Below are 13,084 nucleotides of genomic sequence, written 5' to 3'. Positions count from 1 at the left end.
TTCTAGCTGGTAGATAAAAGCATTCTCACATGGTTATGGGGGCATCATAAGCACAAAGGAAAGAAGAGGGACCATTTGAGGTGAGGAGACAGTATCACCCTGCCTCGGCAGGAGCTGAAGGGCATCTCAGTGTCATGATAAGGGGTCCCTAGCAGGAAGTCCTCTCTCTGCCCTCCCAGGACTTGGTTCTTCATCTGTGAGGCAAGGAGCTGGGGGCCCCAGAGCCTCTCCTGCTGTCCAACACTGGGATTCTCAGGAGACTCTGTGTGAATGTGTGTCTTACCTCCACCCCAACCCCCCCCTTAAAAAATCTCACAGGGAAAGGCTGTCCGAAGGTATTGTTTCTTTCCAGTTTGTAACCGAAAGGGTAGTAGTATCGCACTTTGTTTTGCCTAGACGGGAGAGTTGACTGTCACTTGGGGGTTGGTGTGCAACTTGAGAAAAGTAGAAAGAACATGAAGTAAACAAAAAGTGACCCCAAAAGCCAAGGAATCCCAGATTGCACGGGAATCACCTAAGGGTGCTGCTCAAACACAGATTTCAGTTCAGGAAGCCTGGGATGGGGGCCAGGATATCCAACAAGGTCTCAGATGATGCCTGTGCTTGCTGGTCCCTGGACCACACTTTGAGTAACAAGGGTCTAGAAAAGATCAAATAATGTTTATTATTCTTGATTTAAAAAAAAAAAACTAAGACGAGGAGAAAAAATATATACTTTGGAAGGATTTCCATCCAAAAAGCCTAAAATGAAAATGTTTAGGGTGTTAGAGGAAAGTTCCACCCAAAGAGAGAGACTTAATGTGAACAAATCCAATGAACGAATTAATGATCGCCAAGATCTACACCTTGATCCTGGCTCTAAGATGACTCCGTCACGGGCCTGTGCACCCCCACCCCCACCCCCACCCCCTTACAGCATCGGTAAGGCTTCTGCCTGAAATAGGCAACATTTCTGTTTTTCCAGGTTCCCACACCATGGACCTGGAAGTCTTCCCTACTTTGCCTTCGATAGAGCACCCTTCTTCAGTCCTTTGGCTGGTCCTTCGCGTAACATCGTCAGTGTGCCTTTGCCCTCCATTCTAATGCCCTCTTTCCATCCAGGCCCCCTTCCCTCTGTGCCCATCCAAATGTAGCTGTCTTTGTGCTTCTCGAACTCCCAATCTCTCCATCTCCACTTCACACCTGTGTCTGCTAAGCATCTGCCGAAAACAGCATTTCCATGTGTTGTTCCTGACTCCATAGCCTTGGGACTCAAGCCCCCGAACTTTTCCCTCTTCATGTCCCCACCCACCCAGCCAGCCAGCCAGTCTTCTCAGCCATCCCTGGAGATCATCCAGTGACATCCGAAAGCCCATTAACTCCCAACGTTTAATGCATTTACGCAGATTTCTAAGCATTGTCTTGAACAATCTGGAAATAAAAGGCCTGAATTGTTCACTAACATTTTTAAATGCTCCACAAAAATGTTTTGAGAAGCGAAAGTCCTATCTTAGCAACCATAAATCAGCCTGAATTGCTGAGCCCACCCTTCTGGTGTTTCTGAACAATTACCCTTTAAACGTTCAACCACTCTTTCCTGTCGCTAAACTAGTTGCTTAGGTGAGTGCCCTTTTACCAAGGCTTCTAGGTGCCATCTTGTGGAGAGAGATGCAAACAGGCACGTTTGGAGAGATGCTGTGCGTCAAGGAAATGACAAGGATGAAAGCAGGAGTCTTCCTCACTGCATTCTGATTGGTGCTCGATTCACCCACAGTCCTCTGAGGGCCTTCTGGTCCACACCTGCAGACTCAGGCTGCCTGAGCCCAGGAGGCTGTAGAAATGAGGCCAGGGTACAAGAAGCCTCCATCCAGGGGCGCATTCATCAACGCAACTCACTGTTGCCCTTTTGCTAATACTTGCTTCCAGAACTTCACCCTATAGAATGTAGACAGTGTCTCTCTGCTCCTTTCTTCAGAAAACTTCCTGATCCTGACCCCTTCGCTGCCCAAGCCATAGTATCTGACAGACCTGCCCCGCATGGTATGGGCCCCTCCTGGGCCCTGTAGAGCTTCCATACAATCTGACCAAGTATTTGATTTTTTTTCTAAATATATATACAGGGGTTTGTTTTTTTTTTTTGAAGTTTGATTCTTTTGAATCACTTTTCTTTTTTTCCCATTTTTTAAAATTTAAATTCAGTTAATTAACATACAATGTATTATTGGTTTCAGAGGTGGAAGTCAGTGATTCATCAGTCTTATATAACACCCAGTGCTCATTACATCACGTGCCCTCCTTTATGTCCCATCTGCCCACCCCACTCCCTTCCGGTGACCCTCAGTTTATTTCCTGTGGTTAAGAGTCTCTTATGGTTTGTCTCCCTCTCTGACTTCGTCATTTTATTTTTTCCTCTCTTCCCCTATGCTCCTCTGTTTTGTTTCTTAAATTCCACGTATCAGCGAGATCATATGATAATTGTCTTTCTCTGACTGACTTATTTAGCTTAACATAATACCCTCTAGTTCCATCCACATGGTTGCAAATGGCAAGATTTCATTTTTTTGATGGCTGAGTAATATTCCATTGTATATATGAACCACACCTTCTTAATCCAGTTATCCGTTAAAGGACATCTGGGCTTTTTCCACAGTTTGGCTATGGTGGACATTGCTGCTATAAACATTGGGGTGCAGGTGTCCCTTCGGATCACTACATTTGTATCTTTGGGGTAAATACCCAGTAGTGCAATTGCTGGGTTGTAGGGTAGCTCTATTTTCCACTTTTTGAGGAACCGCCATACTGTTTTCCAGAGTGGCTGCACCAGCTTGCATTCCCAACAACAGTGGAGGGAGGGCTCCCCTTTCTCTGCATCCTCGCATTCATCTTTCATTTCCTGACTTGTTAATTTTAGCCATTCTGACTGGTGTGAGGTGGTATCTCATTGTTATTTCTATTTGTATTTACCCGATGCCGAGTGATGTTGAGCATCTTTTCATGTGTCTGTTCTGACCAAGTATTTTAAACAGAATTCTTTTTAAACAGAGAATTTACCATACAGCCTTACATTTTAGGATTAAGGTGGAGGGACTTCTGGGTGGCTTAGTCAGTTAAGTGTCTGCCTTTGGCTCAGGTCATGATCCCAGGGTCTTGGGATCGAGTCCCGCATCGCATCGGGCTCCCTGCTCAGCGGGGAGCCTGCTTCTTCCTCTCCCTCTGCCTGCCGCTCCCCTTGCTGTACTCTTGCTGTTCACTCTCTCTCTGACAAATAAATAAAATCTTTATTAAAAAAAAGGATAGTGGACGTCCAGAGGTTTCTACTATTCGATACAAAAGTATATACACTCTATTTTTATAATAAAAGCAGTTGTCATTGTCATTTTTCATTCATGCCCCCTCCCATTTTAAAGCATCGGGAGGAAGACCATGAAAGTGAAACATTGGAACTTTACAGTTTGGAGCACCCCCACTCTCCACGGAAGGACGACCCTCATGGCAAACAGGGTGGTAATTCTCTTACAGTGTGTGAAATGTTTCCCTCTCAGGGCTTTCATCAGATTTGTAAACATCACTGCAGCTGATTCTCACCCAATTTTATCCGACGAGCGCGCCAACATTTCTTCCAGTTAAGTCACTGGGTAAAGGTGCTCTTCTCTAATGAAATAGGATGAGGTACTGAAAAGCGACAACCATAAGCTTGATGAAAACCAGATCACTAGGTTCACAGTTGCCTTCGTTAGGGAAGCCAAAATACCTTTCATCCCATGGACCGTTTCTTCTCTTCAAATGAATGACAGTGTCAGTTTGTTTCCCATGGATTCCTGTTTCTAATTTAATTTTGTCGACGTACAGCAAATTCCTCTGACTTTAGACATGGCAGGATTCCTCACACTGGGGCTGTATCTCTCTTTTTCAGAAACAGTTTAGCACCAGAAGACACTTTAGAGATGATCCAGTTGAGGGAGAAAATTGGTCCTATAATTCTGATCTCTTGATGCCTCAACCGGCTGCTCTTTCATTCAACGAACACTAACTGAGTACCTACTGTATACTGGGCACCCTGCTCTTTCCAGTACATCATCCAGCTCACACGGAAATTAAGCCAAATGGCAAGCTTAGAGAGCCCGAAGATACTGGTTGGTGTGATGGCAGTGTGGGGATGGGTTTTTATTTTTACCGGATAATTAAGTATTCTTTCCTCATTAGCTTCTGACATGGACAGAGTGATGTTTGGGTGCCTCTGTGGAACTGCCATTGTTCTCATTCTTTCTGGGAGATCTATCGTGCTCTTCTCTGGTGCCCCACGAGCTATGGATTACGCCAGAGGGGTGATCCTCAATCAGTTGGAGGTGATTCCGTTACTGCGGGGACATTTGGCAATGTCTAGATACATTTTCGTTTATCCCACTGAGTGGAGGGATGCCACTGGCATCCAGAAGCCCAGGGTGCCGCCAACCATCCTATAAGGCAGAAGACAGCCCTCACGCCCAGGAATTTTGTGGCCCAAAATGTCCCTAGAGCCATGGTTGAGAAATCCTGGCCATGAGGGAGAAGGTAGGAAGTTGAGATGCTGAACTTCCAACCCCTGCCTCATTATTTATGTTGGAGTTCTGCATTTCTGCATCAAGTTTGGTTTGAAAAGTATGTTTTTTCTGCTTAAAAAAAAAAAGCACAACTCTTTCCCCTCTGTTTTAGGGTTGAGACAGATTGGGACAAGTCAAGTGGGTGGCATACAGGAAACAGGTGAGGGCAATCCGGAGTAAATCTGGAAGCATCGGCCTGAGCCTCAGTCTTGGCCACACAGGGCTCTGCACATCTCCCTCCCGCCTTGATATACTACACGGAATCACGGGATCCTGTCCACCTTCCAGTTTAGTCCAGAGGTTGGCATTTTCTTCTATTAAGCACTAGATCATAAGTATCTTGGGACACCTGGGTGGCACAGCGGTTAAGCATCTGCCTTCGGCTCAGGGCGTGATCCTGGCGTTATGGGATCGAGCCCCACATCAGGCTCCTCTGCTATGAGCCTGCTTCTTCCTCTCCCACTCCCCCTGCTTGTGTTCCTTCTCTCGCTGGCTGTCTCTATCTCTGTCGAATAAATAAATAAAATCTTTAAAAAAAATAAGTATCTTGAGTGCTGTGGACCATACTATCTCTGTCGCAACAATCCAACCCTGCTGTTATAGCACAAAAGCAGCCCTAGACAACAAGTGAACAAATGGGCATGTTTGTGTTTTAATAAAGCTTTATTTACAAAAACAGGCTGTGGGCCACATTTGGCCTGTGGGCTGTCATATGCCAACCTCTGATTTAGACCCTAAGTAGGAATCATGTTTGTTTTACCCTCATGTCTCCCTGCCTACTCCTTATTGGCACATAGTAGGGTTTGCCTCGGGGAATATTTCCTGAACTCTATTGGGGGTCAATCGTGCAGGCATAAGTGCTAGCAGATTTTAATGAGAATAACAACAGGGGAAAGACCCATCCAGCATTTCCCAGAGAATTTCTATGTATTGTTTAACTGTTTTCCTATGTTGGACACTTAGGATGTTTCTGGGTTTTTTTTAATTAATAATGACAACTGTGATGAGCTGCTTCCTACAGAAATCATTGGTCTAATTTCTTATTTCCTTAGCGTAAATTCCTAGAAGAAGAATTAGGGTCAAACAGTGTATATTGCTAAATGGCTTTCCAGGAATGGAAAATAAAGCTAAACGGCTTTCCAGGTATTGGTGTACATTCCCGACAGTAAGAAGAGGGAGAGATTTATCATTATGCAAAGGACTTCTTTCAATAGAATGTCATGAATAAAAGTCTTGGCATCCATATGTATCTCTACAAATTAGCTTACTGCAAATAAAAGTAAATTGGTGTTATCTACTAATCATTTTAATAATAACATTCTCCCACACTGTTGCGACAGCGGGATTATTAAGGCACGTTGTGTTACCTGTCCGTGTCATCTGGCCAGCCAGTTGAGGTTACCGTATCTGGTGTGTTTATTGAGCACACACAGAAACATCTGCTTCCCATTAGGGAATTAGAAGCTCCACTATCTGTATGCCTGGCACAGGCCTCCCCTGCCATCCTGTACAGAGGCCTCCTCCCAGTGAAATCCACCAGCAGATATGTCATGCAGATTGCCCATTTCCCTCGGGAAATTTCATTTAGGTTCATTTCAGCACATAATTGGGGGCAATTCTGGAGCGATTTCTCTTGTGATGGCATGCAACATGTAAAATTTTCCTACAACATGTTGCACAAATCACTGGAAGAATCCTAAGGATGTCTGATAGTTGTCCAATTGCCTTTGTAACAACAAGAAATCTCTCTTTTGAACTGCAGTGCATGGTAAAAAAAAAAAAATGAAATAAAGGTAGATCAAGGAGCAGATGTTCATTCTGACCCTTTTCACGAGGTGCTGTTGGAACTGGAAGGGTGAAGGGGCCACGCAGGGTGCCTTACCCTTATGGTGAACGTTGGCCTTTTCTTAGCTCTTTGGAATTCTCTGACTTTGTTCAAATGAAGACGAGAATATCTGTGACTGAGAAGTACTAGAGAGTGTTCTAGAAATAGGAGTGGGTCCGTGCTTACGTGATGATGGAATTTACTTAAAAATGGATAGGTTCCCGATGAAACCCGTATATGAAGACAATAATTAACAAAACCCCATGTTTTCTGAGAAGCCGTCCTATTCCAGCATTTTGCTACATGCCTTCTACGTTTTCCTCATTAGATCCTCCCAGCATTGCTGTGAGATGGACAGTGTACCATCCCCAGCCACAAAGAACCGGAGGCTCAGGATGGCTAATTAACACACCCAAAGATTAGCGCTTCTAAGCGGCAAAGCCAGCACAAAACCCGGGTCCACTCGGGTGGCGCACTTGAAGCCCCCACGGATGGCGCTTGGGTGGCGCCTCTGAGTTTGGAGACATAGACCAGCATTATTAAGTCATCCCCATCAGAGACCCAACCGACCAGCTTCCTAAGGTGCAAGCCAGGATTCAGGCCTGATTCACTTCTGGGCATAGTCCCCTGAAAGATCTGGGCGGTGGTAGAGATGCTTTCCGTGCTGACCCCAGAAGGAAGTGACCATCCAGCCCCGAGGAGGCAGGATGTCACCTTTAGTTCTTGGCAGCACTTGTTGATGAGGCTACACGCTTCACTGAAGCCAACCTCCAGGCCATCTGGACGTCGGTCAGGAAAAACTGCTTCAGCCCTCCCTCCCCGTGTCTAGATTCCTCTAGACAGAGTGGCTGTGCTACGCAGGAAATCTGGCGTGTGGGGGTGGCATGCGTGGAACTGTGCAGAGCATTTTAATATGATCTCTGTTTCACAAGATAAAATGACATTTAGGCTGGCTGTGGTTGTCTGAAGCCAACCTTGTGATCATCCCTTTCTAATTGGGCTGGGGGCTGAGGATTCAGGGGATGTCTGTCCTCATCTTCGACGGCTCTCATTTGTCCTTGAAATATCCCCGACACCCTATTTAGAAGAGAGAGACTCACTAGCCTGTCTGTTCTTCCTACTCTGGGACCCTCTGCACAGCAGCCAAAGTTATCATCTGGAAAACAAATCCGAGCATGGCCCTCCCTTTCTTGAGACAGCCATTGGTTGCTGATGCCATCAGATAAAATTCTGATTTCTTCATCCTGGCGACCAAGATTCTTAAACACTTCAGCTGCATTTCCAGCCTGATTTCATCCCTCCCAGCAACCCTACACTTGAGCCGTGTCGTTCCACCAACATGCTTTCCTACTTCCTAAGTGTTCTTTCCTATTTCATGCCTTGTGCACAGCATTCCCTTTACTGGAGTGCCCCACGAGGATGAGACCAGTCTGGGACAAACTAAGTCCAGGGGCAGCAGGAATGGAAAGGGAGGAGAGTGGGGCAAGGACTGTGTGCCCATCTGCTTTTCTCTCCATCTTCTCCATCAGTAACAATCAGACACATGTCCTTAATTTGGTGAGAATCTTGCTTTGGCAATGCGGTGTTTTGTTTGTTTCTTGCTTTCTTTCAAAGCCAAGGAGAACCCAAGGGGTCAGGGATGGAAATCATGCATGGAAAACATTTTCCTTATTTTTGTACTAAAATGTGCATGGGGCAGGGGCAAGAAATATTTGAGGGAGGAGAAATACATAGCAAACATGGCATTTTGAAAGGTTAATTGGATGTGGATGAACATATTGAGATGATATTCTGTTGTTGTCAGGAATAATGTTTTACGGAGAAGCTATTTGTGAAGAGAGACCAGTTATTATTGATGGACTAATGTGCCCTCAGGAATATGGAAGTAATAATGCAAAGGTGCAGTGCCTACAGAAAGATGTCAATCAAGCGTGAGGTTGGAGGGAAGCCTGAACACCTTCTGATTTGACTCTGCATATAGGATTTGACCTGTAGGGCCCCCATGAACAGACCCAAGGGTATTTCACAAAATCGAAAGTGGATTTCAAATGGTTTGTTGACCACTTTGCCCCGAGATGTGGTCTGATGATTGCTCTTAGAATTCGAGAACCAACACAAGCCCATAATTCAAACATGTGTTTTAGAATCCCATTCTGATTTCAAGTGTCATTCCTGATCCCCAGAACCCAGTGAACAGATCCTGTCATCCCAGGACTTCATTGTCCAGACTATCATCTGCTCCCTTCCATCTGCCCATAGAAATGTGACAGAATTCTTTGCTGAGACCACACGTCCAAATTTTAGGTTCAGGAAGCGTGATCGTGAGCCCTATGGGATCAGCTCTGGAAGTGGGAAAGGATGGCATGAAGATAATGAACTGGTTTAATTTCGTTCCAAGGTTTAATTTTTTTTTTATGCAAAATAAAATTGCCCCAACAGAAAACAAGAACAGGGAGGAGAAAGATAAAGCGAAAAGGTCTAGAATGAGTAATGGGAAGAATCTTTTTGGGGGAAATTCAGGAAGGTCAATCGAGTTCCTTTAAACACCGATAAGCCTGCCTGAACGAGGACCATGCCATTATTTATTTAGATGCGGATCATCGGGTTTGCTGATGTTTCTGGCCATCGCCTCCCTGCACCCTTTTCCCCTGGGAAAAATGCTTTGGGGGAGCCAAGCAAAATCCTGCTGCTCCAGGCTCTTCAGAGCCCCAGTGACCAGTGGAGACCCAGATCTCAACCAATTTGATTTAATTTCCTAAGACCCTGGGCCTGTGATACCACTTCTGAGGGTACTTTGCTAAGTGTTTATACAGTCTGTCATTTAGAATGCAGGACTTGGGGACAAACTCCAATTTTAGATACAGTACTTACCATGTCCCAAAGACCTTTATATAAAAATCCCAGATGGGGGGCACCTGGGTGGCTCAGTCAATTAAGCATCTGCCTTCGGCTCAGGTCGTGATCCCAGAGTCCCAGGAATGAGCCCCGCGTTGGGCTCCCGGCTCCGTGAGGAATCTGCTTCTCCCTCTGCTGCTCCCCCTGCCCATGCTGTCTCTCAAATAAATAAATAAAATCTTTCAAAAACAAAAAAAACCCAGATGGTCTCTCCTCTCTGAGTCCAACAGGGGAATGGATTTGCAGGACAACTTCACTGTCCAACCAGTGTAAACAAGTGACCGGTCCCCACCCCCTCCCTATTCCTTCTCTCTGCATTACTTTTCTCCTCACATTCGCCACCACCAAGCATACTGTTTGATTTACTTGTGTATACTGTCTGGGGCCTGCCCCCCACCCCTAGGGTGTACATTGCCCACATACCTTGAGAAGAAGTTCCTTGCCCAGAGTGGGTGCTTTGTGACTCTCTGTCGAGAGAGGGAAGAGTGCGCTTGCTCACCTGCAGGAGCTGAATGGGGGCAGGAGGGAGGTCGGTTCAAGACCCACCAATAGATCTCCCATCGCCCCCTCTCCCCATGCCCCCCACCCCCCGTGCTCCTGGGATGTGCTCCAAGAGTCTTTTGTTCTCCACCCCTCTGCAGAGCATTGGCTGTGACGACTACCTGGGCTCAGACAAAGTGGTGGACAAATGCGGGGTGTGCGGAGGCGACAACACAGGCTGTCAGGTTGTGTCAGGCGTGTTCAAGCACGCCCTCACCAGCCTGGGCTACCACCGAGTGGTCGAGATTCCCCAAGGAGCCACCAAAATCAACATCACCGAGATGCACAAGAGCAACAACTATTTGGGTAAGTTTGGTCTTTTTCCAAAGGAAACCGCCTGTCACTCTCGGATGATTCATTCCTTCCCAGGACCGTGACACAGCAGTGTCCAGACGTCCTTGGACTTGGAGAGGGTGCCACTGGGGAATGCCAGAGCACCGCTTGGCCTCCTCCTTGACATGAGAAACGTGGGTGGAGGAAATTTTAAAAGTCCTTGCAAATAAATATTTAACATCTACACATTTAAGCCAGCCTTTATTCCTTCCAAGAGAAACATGGTTATGCACTAGATGCTGGACTAAATTGTTTCTCTGAGATGGGGGAGGCTCTTCAAAAAGCCAAGGTACGGGCCAGTCTTCTTTCTGTTGGAGTTCGAACAGGGGCCATCAGTGATCCCGTCTGAAGCGTCATTCCCTACAGGTCTGGAGTAACAGCCATGTTTTCTTTTCTTTCTGCTTCATTTGCCCAGGGCAGCGGCATATGTGTATAGTGTGTGTGTATCTTCTGAACAGCTGTGGTCATTTTGGGCGATATCATCAACATCGAGAGGCCATTTTTACCCACAAAATGTTAGATCTGTGTTGATTCTTCCTTCTGGGTTGCTGGCTGATTGCATTTCATGCAAAGCAAATCAGATCATACGAATTCATTTTGACCGATTTCTAACTCACGTAAGCATGCACAGATTAGTTAACAAAATAATACAGGGAAAGCAATTTCTTCAAGTCACTTAATGAACAGCCATATTCCTTTTCATTTTTTAATGATTTCTTGAACAGGAACTTAAATAGCACAGAAGCTATGTGCCAGGCACTATTCTTAGCACTTCTCACATACTAAATTATTGAACCTTCTCAACAACCCTAGGGGAGAGGAGCTGTTCCCATCCCCATTTTATAGATAAGGAAACAGGCACAGAGAGATTATGTAAGTTGCTAATGTCACACAGTAAGCGAAAGGTGGAGCTGGGATTCGAACCCAGGCAGTCTATCTCCAAGTGTGGTAGTCTACCAAGATATAATTCCCATGAGCAATTCTCAGAACCCGAGTTCTTCTCTTACACCATTGGCCATGCAGCAGTCAATGGCTGCAGCAGTTGAGAGATGATTAATTTTGCAAATTTTGAGTACCAGGAACACCCCAGAAGATAACTCCAGACCTGATCATTCCAGGTGCTGCAGCTCTTCTTTCTGCACCCAGGCAAATGCAACCAAAATTCACTTCACCTGGGTTGATTGGCAGGAGGAGGAAGGGATGGCAGATGAGGCCCTGAGACAAGTCCAGTTAAAGGGGAAAGCTGTCCCATTTGCTCCCAGCAAGGCCAGGTGCCACCAAAGCGGCAATAAGCCTAGTTTGCCCAATGAGTGGTTTGTGTGTTATCTTTAGTATCGAGAAAATAGTCTTTGTGTGTTTCCTTCTTTTTTTTTTTTTTCTGGAATATTAGAAAATCACATCTCCATAATTATCCCGTCTTCTCAAATGAAAAGTATTCTTCAGGGGATTACTCAAAGTGCAATTACATTCAAATGCACCAGCAAATAATGCCACTTTTTATGAACTTTCTGTTGTTTTTGGTTAATTTTCCCCTGCTCAGCTCAGAAAGCTGGTTTTAAGCTGTGTCCTCCAATAAAAGCCTGGGTGAATATCCACTGGGTAGATGGATGGAAACTGCTCTCATAGCCTCAGTGTTTTCCTCTAGAGTAGGGGAGGAAGACTCTTGACCTTAAAGTATTTATGACAGTCAGTAGGATAACAGATATTCAGAACCCTGTCACTTATTAGCAATTAACAAACAGTCATTCCCTTTCTTTTGTCTCAGAGAACTTGTCAGTACACCAAAGCTTTGTGGAGTCAAAATTCCCTGTCCCCCTAAAAAAGACTCAATGGGAGAGTGATTCAGAAAGTCAGATTCACCCTTGTAGATACCCAGGGACCAGTGGGATACCTGAGAAATCCAGAGTCCATCGGCAATATTACATGATGCCCCATGGGCACAGGAGGGAGAATGGAAACAGAAGAGCAGACTATGGTGGAAGGTTGCAGAGGGGATGATCGGGAGCTTTTGTCTGTAGCACTTAAATCATTTAAAGCACTGGAATGCTCTTTTTGTTTCCTCCTTTTCTCCTTTTGATATAATTCATGTATCATAAAATTCAGCCTTTTAAATGGTCTTTTTTTTTTAAGGGTTATTTATTTAAGAGAGAGAGAGTGAGTGGGGGTGGGAGGGAGAGAGGGAATCTCCAGCAGACTCCCCGCTGAGCACAGAGCCAGATGCAGGGCTCGATCCCAGGGCCCTGAGATCACAACCTGAGCCGAAACCAAGAGTAGGACATGGCACCGACTGGCCCCCCAGGAGCCCCAGATAGTCTTCTTCTCATCACAGGTGTTCTCTCTACCTTTCTCCTCCATCCTGCTAAATCTCCTATTCTGTGAGGTCTGTATATTTTAAAAGTTAAATTGCATGGGATTGCTTGAGATTATAGGTAAGCCATTAGAGCATGGGGTCTCTACCTATTTTTGAACTGTTCAAGGACTATTTTTTACCTTACACATTTTCAGACGCTTAAATCTTTTTCAAATAGATATGTGGTGGGTTTCTCTACAGTTTTCCAGGTAATGATGAAGGTTTCAGTGTTCTTACCTTGCATTCCTGGCTAGGAAAACTATTTTACCTAAAAATGTGACTTGATGCACAAAATTGATTTGGCTGTTCGCATACAGCTGTTCCGTAGAATCGGCATCAGACAAGAAATGAACGGTTCAGATTTGTATCATTGCTTTCAAAAAATGCACAACTTTTAAAGGTTTTTTTCGGGTGCCGTATTGTTTCCCAGATTTAGCTTTAGTTATTTGTAATGCAAATCAAACTTTTTCTCGTGAAACACTTGGTATCTTTTGATGACTTATTCTCCAAACTTGATAGAAACAGAAAGTAGATTTCTGTGAAAACAGAAGGACTTGTAATATCAGTGCTGGGAAAGATAGT

General features: G+C 45.2%; 1 protein-coding gene across 1 annotated transcript in view; it reads left to right on the top strand.

The window, feature by feature from the left end:
- The window catches only part of THSD4 (thrombospondin type 1 domain containing 4), a 513,844-nt gene that overhangs the window by 405,610 nt on the left and 95,150 nt on the right, over positions 1 to 13,084 (top strand). The window contains exon 7 of the mRNA XM_040642637.1: positions 9,921 to 10,125. Within this exon, the coding sequence (XP_040498571.1) occupies positions 9,921 to 10,125 (205 nt within the window). The remainder of the gene's footprint in view (positions 1 to 9,920; positions 10,126 to 13,084) is intronic.

Source organism: Ursus maritimus, unplaced genomic scaffold (assembly GCF_017311325.1).
Source record: "Ursus maritimus isolate PB19 unplaced genomic scaffold, ASM1731132v1 scaffold_27, whole genome shotgun sequence".
NCBI classification, from domain to species: Eukaryota; Metazoa; Chordata; class Mammalia; order Carnivora; family Ursidae; genus Ursus; species Ursus maritimus.
This window is presented reverse-complemented; position numbering and strand designations above follow the sequence as displayed.